General features: G+C 40.4%; 3 protein-coding genes across 3 annotated transcripts; 2 read left to right on the forward strand and 1 right to left on the reverse strand.

Moving 5' to 3' along the window:
* Positions 1-446: 446 nt before the first annotated feature.
* Positions 447-11,009, reverse strand: edrf1 (erythroid differentiation regulatory factor 1). The gene is made up of 25 exons (XM_029450048.1): positions 10,525-11,009; positions 10,190-10,398; positions 8,812-8,878; positions 8,599-8,724; positions 8,365-8,489; positions 8,038-8,227; positions 7,707-7,808; positions 7,494-7,615; positions 7,057-7,168; positions 6,710-6,857; positions 6,497-6,608; positions 5,974-6,085; positions 5,469-5,750; positions 5,267-5,338; positions 5,013-5,160; positions 4,675-4,866; positions 4,282-4,482; positions 3,853-4,071; positions 3,379-3,605; positions 3,057-3,215; positions 2,584-2,733; positions 2,175-2,328; positions 1,963-2,078; positions 1,682-1,854; positions 447-1,247 (listed from the first exon to the last, which is right to left on the reverse strand). The coding sequence occupies exons 1-25, from the start codon at positions 10,621-10,623 to the stop codon at positions 1,085-1,087; spliced, it is 3,780 nt and encodes a 1,259-aa protein (XP_029305908.1). The 5' UTR covers positions 10,624-11,009; the 3' UTR covers positions 447-1,084.
* A 1,067-nt stretch (positions 11,010-12,076) lies between these two features.
* Positions 12,077-15,545, forward strand: LOC115020142 (autophagy-related protein 16-1). Its single transcript, XM_029450054.1, has 7 exons — positions 12,077-12,374; positions 12,465-12,528; positions 12,638-12,722; positions 12,951-13,024; positions 13,659-13,910; positions 14,003-14,122; positions 14,750-15,545. Exons 1-6 carry the CDS (start codon positions 12,287-12,289, stop codon positions 14,091-14,093), a joined length of 654 nt encoding a protein of 217 aa, XP_029305914.1. The 5' UTR covers positions 12,077-12,286; the 3' UTR covers positions 14,094-14,122; positions 14,750-15,545.
* Positions 15,546-15,838: 293 nt separating this feature from the next.
* tex36 (testis expressed 36) lies at positions 15,839-17,164 on the forward strand. Its single transcript, XM_029450055.1, has 4 exons — positions 15,839-15,946; positions 16,044-16,181; positions 16,371-16,445; positions 16,542-17,164. Exons 1-4 carry the CDS (start codon positions 15,896-15,898, stop codon positions 16,851-16,853), a joined length of 576 nt encoding a protein of 191 aa, XP_029305915.1. The 5' UTR covers positions 15,839-15,895; the 3' UTR covers positions 16,854-17,164.
* Positions 17,165-18,842: the final 1,678 nt, after the last annotated feature.

Consider the following 18,842-nt stretch of genomic DNA (forward strand, 5'->3'; position numbering starts at 1 on the left):
AAAAAACCTTTTAGATCTTATTTTTAATTATAGTATATATTAAAACCAGATGTAGGATTTTAGTCATCGGCTCTTAACAAGCTGAGCAAATGTTAGCGTATTGAACAGAATCAGGTAAAACACTGAACGACCGGGAGAAGACTACAATGGTGGCAAAAACAACAACTCCCACAATCCCACGCTGCAACCAAACTCTTTGATTGAGAGACCCCTAGTGGCAGAAAATGACATTGCCAGTTTAAATTTAGTAAACGTTTAAATGTCACAGTAGATAAAATAAGGTAAGTAAAAATAGTCCAGTATACTAGATAATCAAATATATGGATAACAAATATACATTATGAACTAAACTAATCAGTGAATCAGATGTGTCCCATTAGGTCCAAGAGTATGTTTGTGATGCTTTAGTAGAAACATACAATATCATGAGGATGACAGAACATTTCAAAATTTAAAAACCTTTTATTTTCATGTCACAGCAAACCATGCCGATATAAACATTGCATTGAATGTTGCCAAACTATTGCACACTGTTGTTTTGGAAAGCAAATAACACTTTTCAGCCATCAATCACACTTCAAACTATTTTATTCACAGCATTATTGGCATTATTGAATATCAAAAACACCAATTATATCGTTTTTTTTGTGAGCATGTGCTAAAGGATATCTCTCTTTTTTAAGACCCTGTGTGTAGAAGTTATGTTATACCATCTTTGAAATCTCATGCCGTACAGTGTGTGTTTATTTGTAGAAAAATTAGGCAATCCAAGTGAAGTTCGGTACAGTCAACAACAAATCCTACACATAGGAGCTTTACATGCTTACATTGCTTAAGCAATAAGAAAATTAAATAATATCTTCTTAATTTACAACTCTTTTCACAAAAATGTACAATTCAAAAACCTATGAAGCAAATGTTAGAAAATTATGAATTCGTCTTAAAAGGCGCAGGAGGTGAATTTAGCTTTGAAACTGTAATTCAGAGTAAGACTGTGTTGCCTGAGCTGTGCCTGTTAATAATGACAGATTGGAGACGAGTCAAGTTCTTGAGCATCTTCCTTGCCATCGTAGAAATGTCATCATCATGAATGTGTACCCGTGCCGCCACTTCCTGTTTGCGGGGTCAGCTGCTGCAGGAGCTCGATGTGGAGCTCAATGCGGCTCAGGAGAGGAGCGTTTTTCTCAGCTCGCAGCAGCTTGGAGTAAACGTTCTTAAAGGTTTTCAACAGCTCCTCATCCTTATTGCTGTAATAAACACAAATACGTTGGTCTGGAGGAGTGAGCATTGCGAAAGTGTAAAGGATATTAGATGCATACATATATAGTTAAAAATACCACAATGCTGTGTTCACAAAGCAAATGTTTGCATCGCATTACTCGTGTAACTTTTACCGCAGGATCATTTATTGTGTATCCGCGTTACTCGTGCTTCTGAATTCATCTGTTCTAATATTGTAGCTGCTGCATCAACACTCAAAATAACTTCATCCAATTTAAAATGTTTATTATCGATGACAAGTGCCCACAGACGGCTACAATCATCTTTTCCTCCATTTCTGATTCAGTGACGTCACTGCAGTCAGGAGAATCAGGTTGAAAGATTTCTGCGGAGGCTTGGCGTGCGTCCATTCGCATCATTGCATTGACTGACACCATAAGGGTTTTAGATTCTTGCTCACCTTGGTTTCCGTTTCATCGTCGTCATCAGTTTGATCAGCTGCAGCAGCAGGAAGGAGAAACTCGGCTCAAACACGCCAATTAACTTCATCACTTCCTGGAGGTTCAGTCCTGAAGTGGAGTCACCGGCCGCGTCGGGCGACTCCGCTGACTCAGCAGGGTCGGGTTCACTCAACTACACCACAAGAGGTGAAAGGAAAACATGTAGCAGTGATCAAGAAAGGGCGGCTAACCAAAGCTTTGCAAAAAACGCATGAGAGCATATTTTTCCTCTGAATCGTACCTCTATCGGCTCCTCCAGCAGCTCTTTATGAATCAGCTGGAAAGCGAAGCGAGTGTCTGCCATGATCTCTACTGCTCCGGTCAGGCTCTTCAGCTTAGCTGCGCTGCTGCTCTGACCTGTGGAAACACAGTATAAAAAAACAGTTACTCAAGAGGCTGTAGATGGGGAAAAAAAAACTAAAAACACTACTGACACCAGTCGCCGCTGCTCACCTGCCATGGTGAACTCAGCAAAGGCCACCCTCTCCAGGAGCGTGCGGAGCAGCTCACAGGGAGCATCTTTGAGGCTGAGGAATAAACAGACAGCCTTGCTGTAGTGAAGCTCTGCCAGACTGCGATGCTGCTTCCTCAAGTGTTCATCCCCCACCTGTCACACAATTAGAGCCAGAAACACAGACATCCTTTAGTGTGTATTATACTGCTATAAGTGTGAAACGCAGCACCGGTGATTCTATTCCAGTCAATGTGGAGTTCTTCTTTCTTTACAGGAAATTACACATTACAGGCACGAACACAAAGCGTGAGCTAAGACACAGGGATGTTTAGTACAAAAAACAAAACAGATATTCGGGGCAAAAAAACAAGATTTTATATTCTTGTATGATTTGACTTTGTTTCCCACCTGGTTGCGGAAGCAGCTGTGGTACATCGAGGCCAGGCGGTGGTGGATGGTGGCGGCTCTGTACTGGTAGAGCGGCTGACGAGCCGACTCAGTCTGCAGGTCGCAGAACTTCAGTGACTTCATCATCGCATCGGTCACCTCCCGCTCGATCTGGGGAACACACACACACACACACACACACACACACACACACACACACACACACACACACACACACACACACACACACACACACACACACACACACACACACACACACACACACACACACACACACACACACACACACACACACACACACACACACACGGTTAGATGATTTATTTTAAGTTTGATCACATGTCTAGGCGTTACTGGTTACTGGTGAAAAAACAACTGACTTTTTATCTTTTGGGGATATAAATGTTGCCACCGCACATGAAAATCTTAATATTATCAACATGTGTGTACGTTTGACTTAATTTAGAGCTCACCTGCTCCTGGGCCTTCCTGGACAGCGGGGCGTAGTCCTGCAGAAGTGTAGCCAGGGTGAAATAGGTAGTGGACAGCTCCCAGTTCACACTGTCCCACACCGCCGGGTGGTTCTCTCGGCTCGCCAGTGACTTCATAGCCCGCAAGTAGTAGTCTATGGCCTGGGGGGGAAAGTAACATATTTGTTTTTTTAAATAAAATGAAGAGCCTGTAAGGGTATAAAAGATATAAAAATGATAGAGATTGTTGCAAAATAACAATTTCCATCACTTCAGTGTGGAAGTTCAATGCAGAGTTGAAGACATAAAGGGTTTGACAGGGCACCTTGTTGTAGTAGAGGGCCTCTTCAGGGGAGAACTCTCCTCTGTTCTGGTGGGAAGACATGGCACAGTGGGCCTGAGCGCAGATTCTCATCAGCCTGCCAGTGTTACACAGCAGCAAGGCTGCGTTGGTGCTGTCCCCAATGGCTTCAAAATCCTTCATGCCTTTCTCAAAGAAGGAAAAACTCTTTTTCCACATCTCCTGCTCTGCTACAGACACAGACTTCTTCACTAAAAAGGGGGGGCAGGTAGAGAAGGACAGTTATATAAAAGCAACATGGATAATTGTTTTTTTAATTCATTTTGGTTGAACAAAAATGCATTTCCAGTGCAAAGCATCTAAATGACTTGTGCAAGTTCAAGAAATGGCATGAATAAATACAAGAGGCTGTATTTACAAATTCAAAAAGGAATAACCGTTATTGTTCTGTGTGCTTAAATATATTGGTTCCATCTGTTGTCTATTAATCCCACATACCTTCTTTCTCGGTCTGCATGGCTGCAGCCTGGTTCATAAAGTACACTCCCATCTCGTTGCGGATGTTTCCCAGCCTTTTGAGCACCTGAGCCAGCTGATCTGAGGCGTGATCTTTCAAAGCCTCAGAGACGAGCAGTTCATACGCTGCCTCGTAGCATTTACAGCTAACAAACAGCTGGTGCTCTGGGTCCAGGGCCAGGTCTGTGGCCATGTTGAAGGCTAGTGGGTAGAGAGGGAAGTCAATTACAAATGGAGCGATGATAATTGACCAGAAGAACTTTGAAAAGACAAGAACGACATTTCTGGGGTAAAACAAGCACTGGAATGGATAAGGAGACACCCCCAGGCAAACACCCTTTGTTTCAATGCATGAGGCAGGAAAGGCAGCCACTGTGTGCTTTGTATGATTATCGCTCTATAGTGACTGACCCTGGCAGCTGCTCTCTCTTTGCAGGCTGTGCAGGATCTCCTGGTCCTCTTTGGTCTGGTAGCTGTATTCCTCCAGGTAAGCTGCTCTGTTGTTGGCATTCTGGGCCAACATCAGCTGGATGTCTCCACACAGAGACAGGCACTGGCTGTGAAACTGCAGCACCTGCGGCTGCAGTGTACCGCTCACTGAACCATAGGCATCTGGACGAAGGGAAAAGATAAATATATTATTATACTGCTTTATTGAAGTAACTGTTTGTAGTCAATATCAAGATTAAAATTAAGATTATATTTAAGTGGTCAAAAGTGAATGTTACACAACTACAACAGTCTTATAAAAAAAACTATGACATGAACTATCACAACGACATTTCCCAGTTAAATAAACCTCACCGTAGCACTGCAGAGACAGCTTGATGTAGCGCAAGGCTCGCCCGTACTTCACCAAGTTAGTGGCTGCGTCAGACAGGACGTAGTAGGCCTTGGAGGCTTTGAGGAAAAGCTGCAGCTTCATGCGGTTCTGCCACGAGCAGGGGATCATCCCCGAGCGTGTCGGGTGCTTCTGCTCCGCCTGCAACGCCCTCGCTGGAAGAGCAGCAGAAAGACACATGCAGGGTTGAGAGATGAAGGATGTCCTGGAGTCCTACGGTGTACGCCACAACACTTACCTATTTCCTGCTTTCTTATGCGATATTAAATCTTTGGAATAAGGACTTTACATGCAGACTGACCTCTTTCAAGAAGAAGAGCGATGCCTTGCTCGGCGGCGCAGGCTCCGATTGCATTTCTGTCCTCATATTTAAGAGGAATGGCTGTGTTGGGGTCGGCAGCTGGGAGATCGCTCTCCTTCTTGATGGTGCCATCCACTGCCTTCAGCCCCTGTGTAACGCATTACAGCGATTGTTAACACAGCAGATGACACATCTCTTGGGACGCGTCCCATTACTAGCATTGTATGTACACTGAACATCGTGCAGAGACTCGCCTTTAGCACGTAGCTCAGGACGTGTCTGCATCTCTCCTCCTTGTCTAGAGAAACAGGGAAAACGCCACTTGGCTACAGGGACAAAAGAAAATGATAATAATGAGATTATGCTTTGGTGTTGACATGAGACATATTTATCTGTGTGTTCCACACTGTCCCCTCAGGTCTGCGTAGAGGACTAAACATTTAGAGAGGCACTCACTCGGATCTGGTGAGTGGATTTGTATTTCTCCGGGACCGACAGCTCCACAACAGAGCGGATCACAGCCACAGCTTTACTATCATCCTGTGGGCTGGAGCAAGAGCTGTAGGAGCCGTTCTCATCGCTGTCCTCCGTCAGCTCCTCCTCCTCCTCCTCCTCTCTGTCTTCGTCGCTGTAGCTGTCCTCTGAGCCGCCGGCCCGAAGCGACTCCTCTCCATCTTCTTCAGGAGGCTCGTCGAGCTGGAACAGCTCCGACAGCATGTAGTGGGCGGAGGCGATGATCTGAACAGAGCGCAGATGGAAGAGATCAGGACTGGAGTCAGGTTCAATCAAATCTGCACTCTGACATTTCTCAGATTTAGTCCAACGGTTTGACTTTTTACTTTCCAGCCGTCGATATATACACAGTCAAATCACTGCTCTAATTTAATCCTACCTCCATCTTGCAAATAGTCACTTTGAAATACATGTGGAACTTGCCATTTCTTTTTAAATCCAAGTTTACCTGGGGGTGCCTCTCCTCGTCCAGAAGTTTGACGCAGTTTAAAAGCAGAGTTCTGATTGTTCCGTAGTGCTTTCTGTTTTGCCTCGCCTTCAGCATCAAGTTGCTGGCAACTCTGCACCAGAAAATAGACAAGAAGGCATTACAGTTTAGTTAATTATGTCTGACTTAAGCATAACTCACTTGCAAACAATATTTTATACAAACAAGGCAGAGTGGAAATTTGACAATTTAAAATATTCCATTTTAAAATATTAAACAACATAATACTATTTAAATTTGGCTTTTTATTACTTACTCTTAAAGTGACCCAAATGTTATAAACGCATCTGACCATTGATGTATAGATTTAACCATCTTATTTTAAGCTTGTAACATATTATAGGTCAAATATTAAACAAACTTTCCATGACATGTCAAAAGCTCCATTTAAATAGGAAGAAATGTTTCAAAAACTCTTTCAAACTTGTTGACTTTCCCAGTTCTCATCCTGACGCTTCTATCCTGAGAGTTTCCAGAGTCTTACCTGTATAATAGCACAGCCACAGGAAGAGTGAAGGGATTCTGACATTTCTCTTCTTCCGCCTCCTCACACAGAGTAGTGAGATCATAAAGCTTCACAATGTCGCTCCCACTAGCTGCGGATTCAAGAAATAACATTAGGAAACACCAAGATAGAAAAGCACGCCGTGCGAGTACAGAGTTACTACAAAGACTTCCTGTCCACTGATCCCCCCACCTTTGAAAAGCCAGTAGGTGTGACCCTCTTTGGTGCAGTTGGACTTGAGGAAGGAGAGGATGTTTTGGGCGATGTCTTTCACCACCCTCGTGGAGAAAGTCGAGTTCTCCAGATGAGGGATTTCCTCGGTTTTTATCATCTCGTATTTCTGCAGGCAAAAACAATGTTGACATTTATTACCACTTATTTTAAATAAAAAGCAGAAAATTTGTGATAAATAAAATGACTACAGTAGAAAATATAATAATAATAATAATAATAATAATAATAATAATAATAATAATAATAATAATAATAATAATAATAATAATAATAATAATAATAATAATAGGCGAACAGTAATTCACCTGAACAATGCCATTGACGTGAAAGCACATGACCAGCTCTGGGACATTACACATCAGATTGTCGAGCCAGTAGTCGATACCCGTCAGGATGTTGATTGGTTTATTGTTGTCCCTGAAAAACACATTAAGAAAGTTAAAGGTTAGATGTTAGATTAGGCAAGAATAATGTAGTGGAATCAATGTGTAATTCCGATGATGTTGCAGCATTCAAAATTACATTTCCGACTCACCTTCTGAGGTCAGAAAACTAAATTAAAAACGATGCCATTATGTGCAATTTGCATTATCTTGCTGACACAGACATCCAACACAAAGACCCCAACAGAAGGCAACAGACGTGCAATAAAATTAACATTACATGATTGCATTATCGGTTTCTCTCTAAACGAGTTTTCATTTCGGATGCTTAATGGGAGCAAATGGTTTAGAATTCCAACCTGAGTCTCAGGCTGACGGCAGGATAGCGACCGCCTCCGAAAATAGGCATGTTGGACCCAACCAACATGTGGATATCCTCGAAGGTCCACATGATGTTTCGCACAAAGTCGTTTCTTAAACCCTGCAAAGCAAGTGACAAAGTGTACACAAGCATTAGACGTGAGCTACCGACTATAGTGGTTTATACAAGGAAGGGTAAGAGCTCGTTTCACCTGACTGTTCTCCCCTTCGTTGAAGAGCATGGTGAGGTTTTGCTCTTTGGGTACGGACGTCACCTGGCCCAGAGCAAACATGCTGTCCAAGGAAACACTTTCCTGTGAAAGCGGTGCAAAGCAAAACCTCTTACAAACATAACCCTGAGAGCCAGTCTAATCCAAAAACACTTATTTTCTAATACATTTAATCTCACAAAATACTGAAAGTTTTGAAAGAATAGTCACACGGGATTGATTCCTAATCAAGAAGAAATTCATATAATTACTAAAGTAAAACTGCCCCATCGGAGCCTACAGCTGCAGCTGTCCAACAGCTTAGATACTTTACCTGCTTCGGAGCATCTGATTCTTCTGTATCAGATGCTGTGCTGGTGAAGGCGGTGGGCCATGAAGAACTGAACACCTCCGCCTCGTTCTCCTCCTCCTCCTCCTCCTCCTCCTCCTCCTCCTCCTCCTCCTCCCCTTCCCCTTCATTTGGGTTGTCTGGTACAGGCTCTGCAGCCCCATCACCATTTATACTGAGGAAGCACAGCAGCTGTTATTGTATAAGACTGGGGAAGATGCACATTAAAATGAAATGCAACTTAACTCCCATGATAAGTCCTACTCTTCCCCCCCCCCCCCCCCCATTATTCAAGTAACGCAAAGTACTCACCTGTAGTAGAGGAACTTTGACAGGATTGCTTTCTGATACCAGTGCTCTTTACTCTTCTTCTTTCTCTGCCATTTCTGATCTATTAGCCGCTGGTAAAACTCTTTTAGCCACGTCCAATCTCCTGTCTACAACACACACACATAGCAACAATACAATTAAACCATATACTTAAAAGATACTGTCATCAGGACTATACTTGACTTGAAGGAGCTGTGGAATGAGTCCCTGCTGTACCTGAGATGATCGCATGAAGAGCTCTTGAATGTCCAGGTCATCCAAAAGCAACGTCCTCCCCACGCGGTGAACGGCCATGCTGACGTGGGACTTGCTGTAGGGGATTTTCAAAAGCTTCTTGATGTTCTGAAAAGGACCGAAAACAATGTTAACACCAGGTGTGCGTGCACGTTTCAGAAACTAAGAAATAAAAGTAATAGCTTTGCAACAAACCTCTGAGTCTGACACCACGTCGACATCATCCCCGATGCAATCAATGAATTCATAAGCCATCCCAAAACTACAGAAGAAGAAAAAAGGAACTCAATCACTACAGAGTATTTGTGAATATGGATTAGGCTCAGACTTAACAATTTAAGGCATTTGCTAATGAATCAGTTTCCTGGATTTACTCATAACTCCAGGTGAGAGGTTATCCACTGCCACTCATTAGTGGTGTCTATTATAGATAATTCTGTTTTAAGTATAGTTTTGTAACATCAAAGAAAAAAGGCAGCATTGATTACACACTGCGCCGAAGATGGATAAACCAGTGAGTACTAATCAGTCATGAGTGCATTCAGACCAACAACAGACGCCATCTGCCCAGCAGGTTTCCACAGTGAAGCAATGAGCATGATGCTTTTAGCCTAGAATACAAATTTGATTTCCTCTCTCAGCGTGACATATTTACAAACCGTGTTCACACACACTGTCCTTTAACCCATCCAAACAACAACAGATAAGTGTGTTGAAATAATGTTAAACATTACTCAATGTGTGAACATCTACAGTCACATTTTAAAACACCAACCTAACAAGAGGTCTTTATAATATTTAGTTAACTCTAAACGCCAAGGGGGTTACGTTTGTTCCGTTTGTTTGTCAGCAGGAAGACGGAAAAAGCACCGGTCTGATTTTCATTAAACTTGGTGGAAGGGTGCAGCGTGGACAAAGATGAACCAATTACATTTTTTAAGCAGATCAGAATCATGGGGCGGATACACATATTAGTGTTCACCTATGGAAACTCTGAGTGCCCTTGTAGATGATAAAAATGGGGTGGACAAATCCCTCTATACAATTCAACAGCACCACAATCTCCAAAATGACCATATGGTTGAATTAATACCCTTATCTACAACAACAACAACAACAACAACAACAACAACAACAACAACTAAGCATTGAGGCCATCATATGTTATGCAGGGCTGTTTTATTACACTGCATGTTTTAACTGGGTGTATCAAATAAGCTGGCAACAATGAAGGAGGTATAAAACACAAAATGTGAGAATAATTCAAGCCTACATAAATCCAACTGAACCCGGACGAATACAGAATGTTTTGAATCCACAATGTCCAGGTATGTGTAATGTTAAGTTATGCAGACTACTTTAAATTGAAATCTGTAAATGTATTAACACCAATTTGCAGATATATTTTGGTCAGAGATATCATCCTGGTGGCTTACTGGTTAGGGAGACAGTTCTTCGGACGATGTACTTTCTTTATTAAGCAAAAGATAAACTTCTCTACGGATACCAGGACAGTTTCACACTAGAACAATAAATATCAATTGTAGTAAAAGTATTCCTAATGATGCTATACCTGGAGAAAGGCTTGCTCTTGCTGCTGGACCCTAATACAGTGGTGCCAGCGCTGCCCAGCTGGGGGTTTTCTCTCAGCCAGTTGGCAGGAGGCAGCTTCAGGTCCGTCTTCTCCTGCAGCAGGGCATAGCTGGTAGGAGGAGGGACGGCGCAGTACTTGACCACAGCACGGCTCTTAATTTCACTGCTGCCTGTGCATACTGCGGAGTCCTTCAGCATAACAAAGTAAAACATCATATTATAGGCAAGATATTATGGGGTCGGAGTTGATTTCAGAGTATGAAATTAGTACATAAACCTTTCTAGTTACTTCATACTCTAACGTTAGTTACTTACATATTTGCTGTTCTCTCCTGTGCAGGTAGGGCCACTGATCTCTTCCTTTGCATTATCCAGGGGGGTCCCAGGCTCTCTGTCCCCAGCAGATGCACTCATACTGGACAAACAGTTCACCCCAGGAAACACTGGCAATTGTTTTTTAACAATAATAAAACCTATCCATGGCTTGGACAACTCATGACAATCTACGCATTAGCTAGATAACGAACGAGATCAATTATCTCAATAAAGTTGTATCTAGTTTGCTAGCTTGATAGGCTAGCTTCTCAAAAAAAAAGCAACGCTGACTCATGAGGCTGTACAGACTAAAAGCTAGACCACACTCACATGAGAGGCTGGTGTTGCTTTGTTAATTAAAGTATGTTTAGCCCTTACTTAACTTGTGAAATAAACCCGCAGCTTCTTCTCTTGCCATTACCATTGTCTGTTGTTGTCAGAGCACACGTTAAAGCAAGGAATAACAACTTCCGGTTTCACGGTAAAACAAACTCCAAAATTAATCTTAATTCTTATTTCAACAATCAGAATTACTCTGTATTTTATTAAAATAAATGTACAGTGTATAACGCAGAATATTAGTATATATTACGGGAAATATTTCAGTTACTGCGATTTATTGAGAAAAACGTATGAACCGGAAGTACTTTCAGAGCTGACAGAGTCTCTTCTAGAAAAGTTGAGATCATTCTGTTGTATTTTATTCTGAAATGTAATCACTTATCACACTTATCATTTATTTTGTGTTTAGTTTATCTTTATATTAATAACTTATATTGTATAGCCAAATGGTATCAAAAAAATGCTGTAGGCTTGGTAAATTATTATTTTAAAAAGCTTTTTTCATTTAGAAAATTTAATTAAATTACACTTTTTAGTAGAAGAACCTAAGTGTTAACAGCAAAAAGTAAAGTATTAAACGTACAAATAGTCATAGCCTTTTCATAGCATAATATTACATTATATTTTATTCACCTGAGGAAGTATTGATATGTTTTATGCAGGTGGAAGTAGCCCTATCTGAATGCATAAATAAATTCATAGTTTCACTTATGAATTGTATATAAAAAATAAAGTATTAACAGTACAATAAGGGGACAGAGTGCTCCTTATTAGAACGGGTTTTTTTGTACAAATCATGTAAAATATTATGGTTTTATAAAATCTTAAACTACAGAGTTAGCAGTAACTACCTACAGCTTTCAAATTAATGTATACAATATTTCCATCTGAAAGTGAGAAAGTAGTACATTTGAAGTAGAAAGTAGAGAGTAGCACTTTTTCTAACATTTTTCTTAATTACTGTAGTTGATTAGGCTACTTGAGTTACTTTCCATCACATATTATATTAGGCCTATATAATACAATGTATACATATATTATGTTATGTTATGTTATGTTATGTTATGTTATGTTATGTTATGTTATGTTATGTTATGTTATGTTATGTTATGATAGATTAGATTAGATAAAATTCTAGTATAGTAAAGTATGTTTTCTAGATAGATCGATATCTAGACAGACAGACAGACAGATAGGCAGAAGACAGGATCATGGTCAGAAGTTATATATGCAGCCAGGGGAATGTGAAGCAGCTGACCGAACAGGGAGGAGCTGCGCATTTTGCTTCAGGCAGTTCAGTCCTGTGCTGTCGGCCAAGTTTGAACAATAATTTCGTCTTCAACCAAAATCAAGTGCGATTGGAAAACGTACCAAACCGCTGCAGCACATTTTGGGGACAGACAAATTCGTTTCTGTTACAATGGGAAGCTGGAAGAATCACGTGCGCGCTCGACTGCAACAGAGAGACCACACTGAGAAACTGCCATACTTTGGCGTGTTCACAAGATGTAAATGTCATATTTTCCAATCTCAGCCTTTGCATTAATGATGTTCTCACTGTTTTAGCCCGATGACACGTGTGTCTGTTTTTATTTTAGTGTGTCAGATGGAGGAACGTTTTGAAATTCGCAAACAAATTTTGGATGATGTTCAGTCTAAGAGGTTAGCAATGTAGAATTTCATTAAACTCACATTTGGCCTTACTGCTGAAGTAGTTGCCCAAAGCTGGATTTTATTTATTTATGTTCTGTACACTGGTTTTTATTTTCAGTTCAGGCCAAGTGGGATTTGAAGTTGGGAAAAACACCAAACTCCTTCAACTCCAACTGAAAGAGAGTGAACACCTGGCAGAAAAGGTGGGTAACATGAGGAGAAATCCAATAATACACATATATTATCAGCCTCCAAAGACATTTCAGTTGTCATTTCACTATATAACCAGGAGCAATTTGCACATATATTTGTTATAAACCTCAGGCATGCATCTGATAAAAAGAAAATGCATTAAAACATTGCTTTAGGTGCCTTTTTTAACCTTGTGAAATTACATCACATCATTTATTTTTTGCTTTTTGTCTCCCAAGCTGTCTCAGACTGTCTCCGACCTGACCACTGTCCTGTGTCTGAAAGAGGCTGAACGGCAGTACTTGCAGTCACGGTAATTTCCTTTTTGCTTTGTCAACGAAACTGAGTATAATCCTAGGAGACCAATTAACATTGGGTGCTAGGCCTACTGGTTGTTGGTTCACAGTAAGGCACTGTATGTATTGTTGGGGATTTATTATTTAACGGCTCTTTCCTAAAAACAAATGTTGTACCACTTTCCTATGTTTGCCATATACGTATATAATGCCTTGAGATATTATGGAGAGGGTATTGCAGTTTTCTTTAAGATTCAGCCTCCCTTCTCAACCTGTAACAGTAACATCCACCTTTTAGACATCATGGAACAAGTTGAATAAATGCAGAATTTACAGTATATTTTGTGATCTATAAGTTATTTTTAAAGAAAAGTCGTACCATAATGAGTAAATAAAAGAGTGTTAATAGGTTACTTTGAGCATACTGAAAGAACAGCATGACTTGATGAAGTATGGCACAACCATCTAGTGTTCCAGTGTTGTATTTGATAATCAACAGGTTTAAATCATTAGCAGAAACGCCTTGTTGAAGAAGTATAAATCAATCTCAGGCCGCTCAGTGGCTGAACTTGTGACCTTCAATTCAACATCTAAACGTTTGAAGTAACGGTACCATGACGAGTTGCACAGTTTATCACTTATCTGTTTCAGTGTGTCCCACTACCGTCAAGAGGCTCTTACTCTGGCAAAAGGGAGTAACACCCTGAAGGCGACCCTTTATGAATTTGAGTTCACCATCGAGTGTCAATCCAAAGAGTTGGCAGCCCTGCGTGCGGAGCAGAAAGGACTAAATCAGGCGTTGGCACAGGCCTGGAGAGAGAAAGAGGAACTCTTACAACGATGGATGGAGGAGAAGAGGGGGGAGGCAGACCGGTTGAATAAGTACAACGACACACAGGAAAGGTAAGACGGGTGTGAGAACTTACTCACTTTGAATGATGACATAACACACATTTGAAAAATTCAAGTTGTCGCTGTTTACTGCTTTTCACCAGGTGGCAACGTTTGGCCAAACAGCTGAAGAAGCACCTCCGTAGTGAGGTGAGAAAAGACTGTTTCCAAAGGGACGAGCTCTTGGAGTGGTGAAACAGAAACGCCTGCATCCGTCATTCAGAGTAAGCAACAACATTATCTTCAAAATGAATGCATAATGCAGTAAGAGCAAACAAAGGGCTGCCTCTTAATTTAAAACCATTAGGTCACCTCAGTGCTGCACACACAGACCCTCGAAGGCACCAAGAGCTTTCATCAAGAGCATCTTTATGACCTTCTTAATTAAGGCGGTCTAGTTGATGAGGTCAACACAATGGTATCGTGATCAACAAAGAGCTAATGGAGCCGATGAGGACCCGTTTAGCCTTCATCAAATTACTCAGTGGGCTTGTAGAGAATAATACCATAAATCAGCTCAAAGCCAAACACCCAGGTGACCTTTCAGTTCCTCATATTCATATGCACAGTATAGCAGCCTAGTCTCCTACAAATGACATTCCCATACATCGAAACTGCATCATTATTTACGCTTCAAAGGAAACTTATTTTCTTTATTTACCTTTTTGATGATATGACCTAAATCTTAGACTTAGGTTGGTATTTCACAGGCGGATTCCAGTATGTTTAGACTAGATATACTTACATTTCAATTACAAAAATGCATATAGGTGGTAACCTCTTTAGCTGTTTGTCGAATGTAACCTGAAACATGTAATTCAACCTATTTGCCATGCTCGTCTTGTCCTCAGGGATCATGATAGACACCAGGGACACTCAGAACACGACCATGTCTCAGCTGTGGCAAAAGTCTAATATTCCCATGGGATAACAGTTCAGCACTGCGATTACCTTTCTGTACATTTCACCCTCCTACATCAGCTTGTAGTTTAAAAAAACTATTTGCCCATATGTAACGCCAGAAATGTAAAGAAGGATTGACCCCTTTGCAACTAGAAGTGTTGGTTTCTTATTTGTTGTTTTAATTAGCCTAAATTGTTTAAAAATCCTCCATATTCTCTAAATTAATTGTTTAATTTAGAATTTCCTAATTGCCTAATTTTACATTTTCTGCTTTAACTAAAATCCCCTTTTCCCCCCAAATAATGTCAATTACACTCCAGCTAAGTTATCACATCTGGACTTTGTCCTGATTGACACCCCTCACTAAAGGTACCATTTGAGGTGATAAACCACACAAACACAACCTCTGCTCATCTTTGTTCACATCATTTAAATTGCAGGAGCTGGAGTTGTTTTAAATGTTTATTTGCAAAGAAAATCATGTAAATAATTTTTATTTCCTAGTTTAAAAAGTGTATTTGAGAAGAATTTAATAACCGGGGATCGTTGTATTGTACTTAATTTTTTTTACACATTTTAATTAACTTTGAATTATTAACATTTCTTATTAAAATGGAAAAACAACTATCCCAGATGATTATGTTATTGTGTATATATATGTATGTATGTATGTATGTATTGTTGTTTTACCAAATCCAGTGTTGTGAAAAATAAAGTCACTTGTACGCAAATTTTGTATTTTGAAAAAAAGAAAAGTGTTCTTTTAATTCTCAAACACGCATCAATTTAATGGCATTTTGACAAAGGAGAAAAAAGGCAAAGAAATCCTACTTTGTACATTTAACTACTTAATTAGCTATAATTTAATATTCAACAAAATCTGCTTTTTTTTGTATTTCCTTTTTAATACCAGAATTCCAGTTCCACATCTCCATGGCAAATTGAGATCACATTTCATGTTGTTTTTGCAGGCAGCAACATGTTCCCATAGTCACCAGTGTGTTTGCATTAGTTGTTGAGTTGGACAGTGTGTGTGTGTGTGTGTGTGTGCTGTATTAGCGACGCTAGTCAGTGAACTCTCAAACTATATTAAAATGGTAAAAGGTGGAAAGCGATATTCTTCAATGAGCAATGATGGCAAATGGGTAAGAAATTCCTAATTTCAACACATAATCAGATGATTACAAATCATAACATTCAAACCTGGCTGTGTAATGAGCTTTTCTTTCATTTTCTTCCCAGTTTGCTCATCCAGTTTTACCAGAAAATGAGACGAGGAGTCGTGAGGCTTGTACAAGCACTGGGATCGTGACTCCGGTTAAATCATCAGTGCCTCAGGCTTTGAACTTGGAGCGCTATCCTAAATGGAAAACTCAGCAGGTATGTATGCACAGTAGATAATAAAGTGGGTTTTTTTCACAGTATATATGGCCCAAGGCATTGAAAGATAAATATTTTTGCTTCACTTATTAAAGCACTTCTGCAAAGAAAGAAACTACATCCTCATTGTATCCCATTCGACTGTCTTCAGTTGTATATACTGTCCTCTCAATATGAGTTTCTTTACAGAAATCCAGAGAATATCCATTCTCCTGCCATGACAACAAGCATGCCTTAAAAGACAACATCACTGTCTTCACTCAAGTGAGTATAAAGAGAAATTCAGGCCATAATAAAATCCATAAGATCCATCATGTTGACGCAAAAACATATTTTCTATAACATGTTGGTGTACTTCAGGGTGTGGGACGCAAGAAGTGTCTTGATGAGCACAGACTGCACAACTCTCACTTCTGCATGTGCCACGATGGAGCTTACAGCAGCCCTGAGGGGAACGTCTCGGTCCACCAGACTGACTTCACGATAAAACCGGTTGTTAATGTTCCAACCAGCACCAGACGTTTCCCCCGCAACCACAAGCAGAAGGCAGCAGAGGCCGCTTTGGCGCAGGCAGGGGAGAATTTCATGTGGTTCGGACGACACGACTCAAACGCCTCAGAGACCCTGCAAGTGCTGGCAGCTACTAATTGCTCAGCACCATCCAAGCCCTAACATACTCCTACATTTAAGGCACTAGATGGCATCATAGAGAGGGACAGACAGGGAAAATAGGAAACCTTACAAACAAGATTTGTTCCACAACAACCCCAATTAGACTGGAAAGTGGACTATTCCAATCCACTTGATGTACTAACAAAATAGCATTTGTGCATCTTAAAATATTTGGATTTGCATTTGAAAATGATATTTTGAGACATCAAGTTGTATTTAAAAATACTTTTACTCGCATAATCTATACAAACTTGAAATGTGATATCCATGTACTCATATTACTCTTTCAGGTATGTTTTCAACATATTTAAAGGGGGCACTTCAGTGATTTGTCATTATAATTTTTTTTAAGGTGGTGGGACTCAAAAAAGACAGATTAAAAAGAATGATCAAAAAAGACGCAGAGATATCTGGACTTTTTTTCTCAAGTGTGGGTCAAGCTCCAAAAACACCAGATACTACATATCCCATAATGCAACTAAATTGCATCTTTTGTTAGAGCTTCTCTCTTTGGTGAAGTACATTTAGCACAATTTTAGTATGTCAAAAATTGCACATTTATTTTAGGACATTGATCATGTGTGCATATGGAAGCACACTTAGTATATTAACATGAAATATAATTTAGTTTTTTTTTCTTAAATAAGACTTTTTTTCAGTGAGAAAATAGGATCAATGCATTTGTACTGTAGGTAATGGAAGTATCTAAACACGATCACAGATGGTCATGATTTCGTTCATATCGGAGGAACACTAGAGCCCCGTGAAGAGTGTCGGTAGTTCACAGTTTAACCAGCAGAGGGCAGCAGGTCTGCATGATTTATCAGTTGGCCTGATGATCTACTGAGTTGTTCAGCAGCCAAGTTGTGTGAGAAATGTAATAACCAAAACTCTGTGTGATGTGCATGCTCTGGAGAAAATGTGGGGGGAAATAATTAGAAAAATAATCCAGCTATTTTTATTCAATGCATATCAACATGAAGACATTAAATTAGAGCATGTCAAATAAATTAAGCTTGATTTGAGTCATAATGCATGGGTTTGTTTCACCCTTGGTGATGAAAGGGACGGATATGTGTGTGTGTGCCGCCCTTACAAGAGAAGAGAAAGCGTGGGAGAATAACAGACAGCTCAGAGAAAGGCACTTAAGTGAAGAGTATCCCCAACCACTTTCTCCAATTGCTGATGTTTTCTCCAAAGTACATTCTGACCAGCTGCTTGCTTTCTTTAAGTACCCACCGGGGAGATGGGTTTTTCTCACAAGCTTTCTTTGAGCTCTAGTAATTAGCTGATCCGCATACAGTGCCGACCTTGTAGGAGTTTGTTTCACTTGTAAAAGGTGACATTACATCTCACGGCTTTCATATAGCGAGAGAAGAAAGCTGTGAGTCATCCATCTGGAGCTGCTGCCCCGTGTGATTTCACTTTGAGATCATCTTCACACGTTGCTGCCCAAAAAAACTAAATCCCCTGATGCAGGTGCACGACATACAACGAGCTGCATGGCGAGAGGTTTCTAATGACATACATACCTTTGATAAAACAGAGGAAAAAAAGGTTACCAGCTCTATTTTAACCCTATCTTTGCCATGTCACTAACAGAAAACCTACATTATATATCTGTTAAACATATTAGTTGGTCAAATCCTACCTACATTAAACTTAAGAAAAGGCGCACTAGGTTTTAAGAGAGGGAAAGAAGTGTTTATGAATGGAAAAACATTTGTGGTTGACAGTTGGTTGTGTTTGGTTTTGACTGGTTGTCTGCCACCTCTGTCCCTCTGTGGGTGCAGTTTGCAGAGTACAGTTTGCTTTGGACTTGCCTCAACATGAACAACACCTCCGCACGAACGCCACCAACACTTTATAATCAGAAAGTCATTAGCGCTGTCAGAACAGCAGTAAGGCTTTTAATACTCTACAGGGGAGAAACTGAAATTGCGTGTCACTCAGAAGTCAGTATGTGGTTATGTGTAATGTATGTGCCAT

Source organism: Cottoperca gobio, chromosome 15 (genome assembly GCF_900634415.1).
Source record: "Cottoperca gobio chromosome 15, fCotGob3.1, whole genome shotgun sequence".
Classification (NCBI taxonomy): domain Eukaryota; kingdom Metazoa; phylum Chordata; class Actinopteri; order Perciformes; family Bovichtidae; genus Cottoperca; species Cottoperca gobio.

Bases quoted from the DNA above. Each gene is read 5' to 3' on its own strand.
- edrf1 (XM_029450048.1), bottom strand. From the start codon at position 10,623: ATGAGTGCATCTGCTGGGGACAGAGAGCCTGGGACCCCCCTGGATAAT. The intron at 8,879-10,189 runs GTATAGCATCAT...CTTCTTCTGTAG, and splicing joins AAGAGCAAGCCTTTCTCCAG to TTTTGGGATGGCTTATGAAT. The intron at 8,490-8,598 runs GTACAGCAGGGA...TGTGTGTTGTAG, and splicing joins TCTTCATGCGATCATCTCAG to ACAGGAGATTGGACGTGGCT.
- LOC115020142 (XM_029450054.1), top strand. From the start codon at position 12,287: ATGGGAAGCTGGAAGAATCACGTGCGCGCTCGACTGCAACAGAGAGAC. The intron at 12,375-12,464 runs GTAAATGTCATA...TTTTTATTTTAG, and splicing joins CTTTGGCGTGTTCACAAGAT to TGTGTCAGATGGAGGAACGT. The intron at 13,911-14,002 runs GTAAGACGGGTG...GCTTTTCACCAG, and splicing joins TACAACGACACACAGGAAAG to GTGGCAACGTTTGGCCAAAC.
- tex36 (XM_029450055.1), top strand. From the start codon at position 15,896: ATGGTAAAAGGTGGAAAGCGATATTCTTCAATGAGCAATGATGGCAAA. The intron at 16,182-16,370 runs GTATGTATGCAC...GTTTCTTTACAG, and splicing joins CTAAATGGAAAACTCAGCAG to AAATCCAGAGAATATCCATT. The intron at 16,446-16,541 runs GTGAGTATAAAG...GGTGTACTTCAG, and splicing joins ACATCACTGTCTTCACTCAA to GGTGTGGGACGCAAGAAGTG.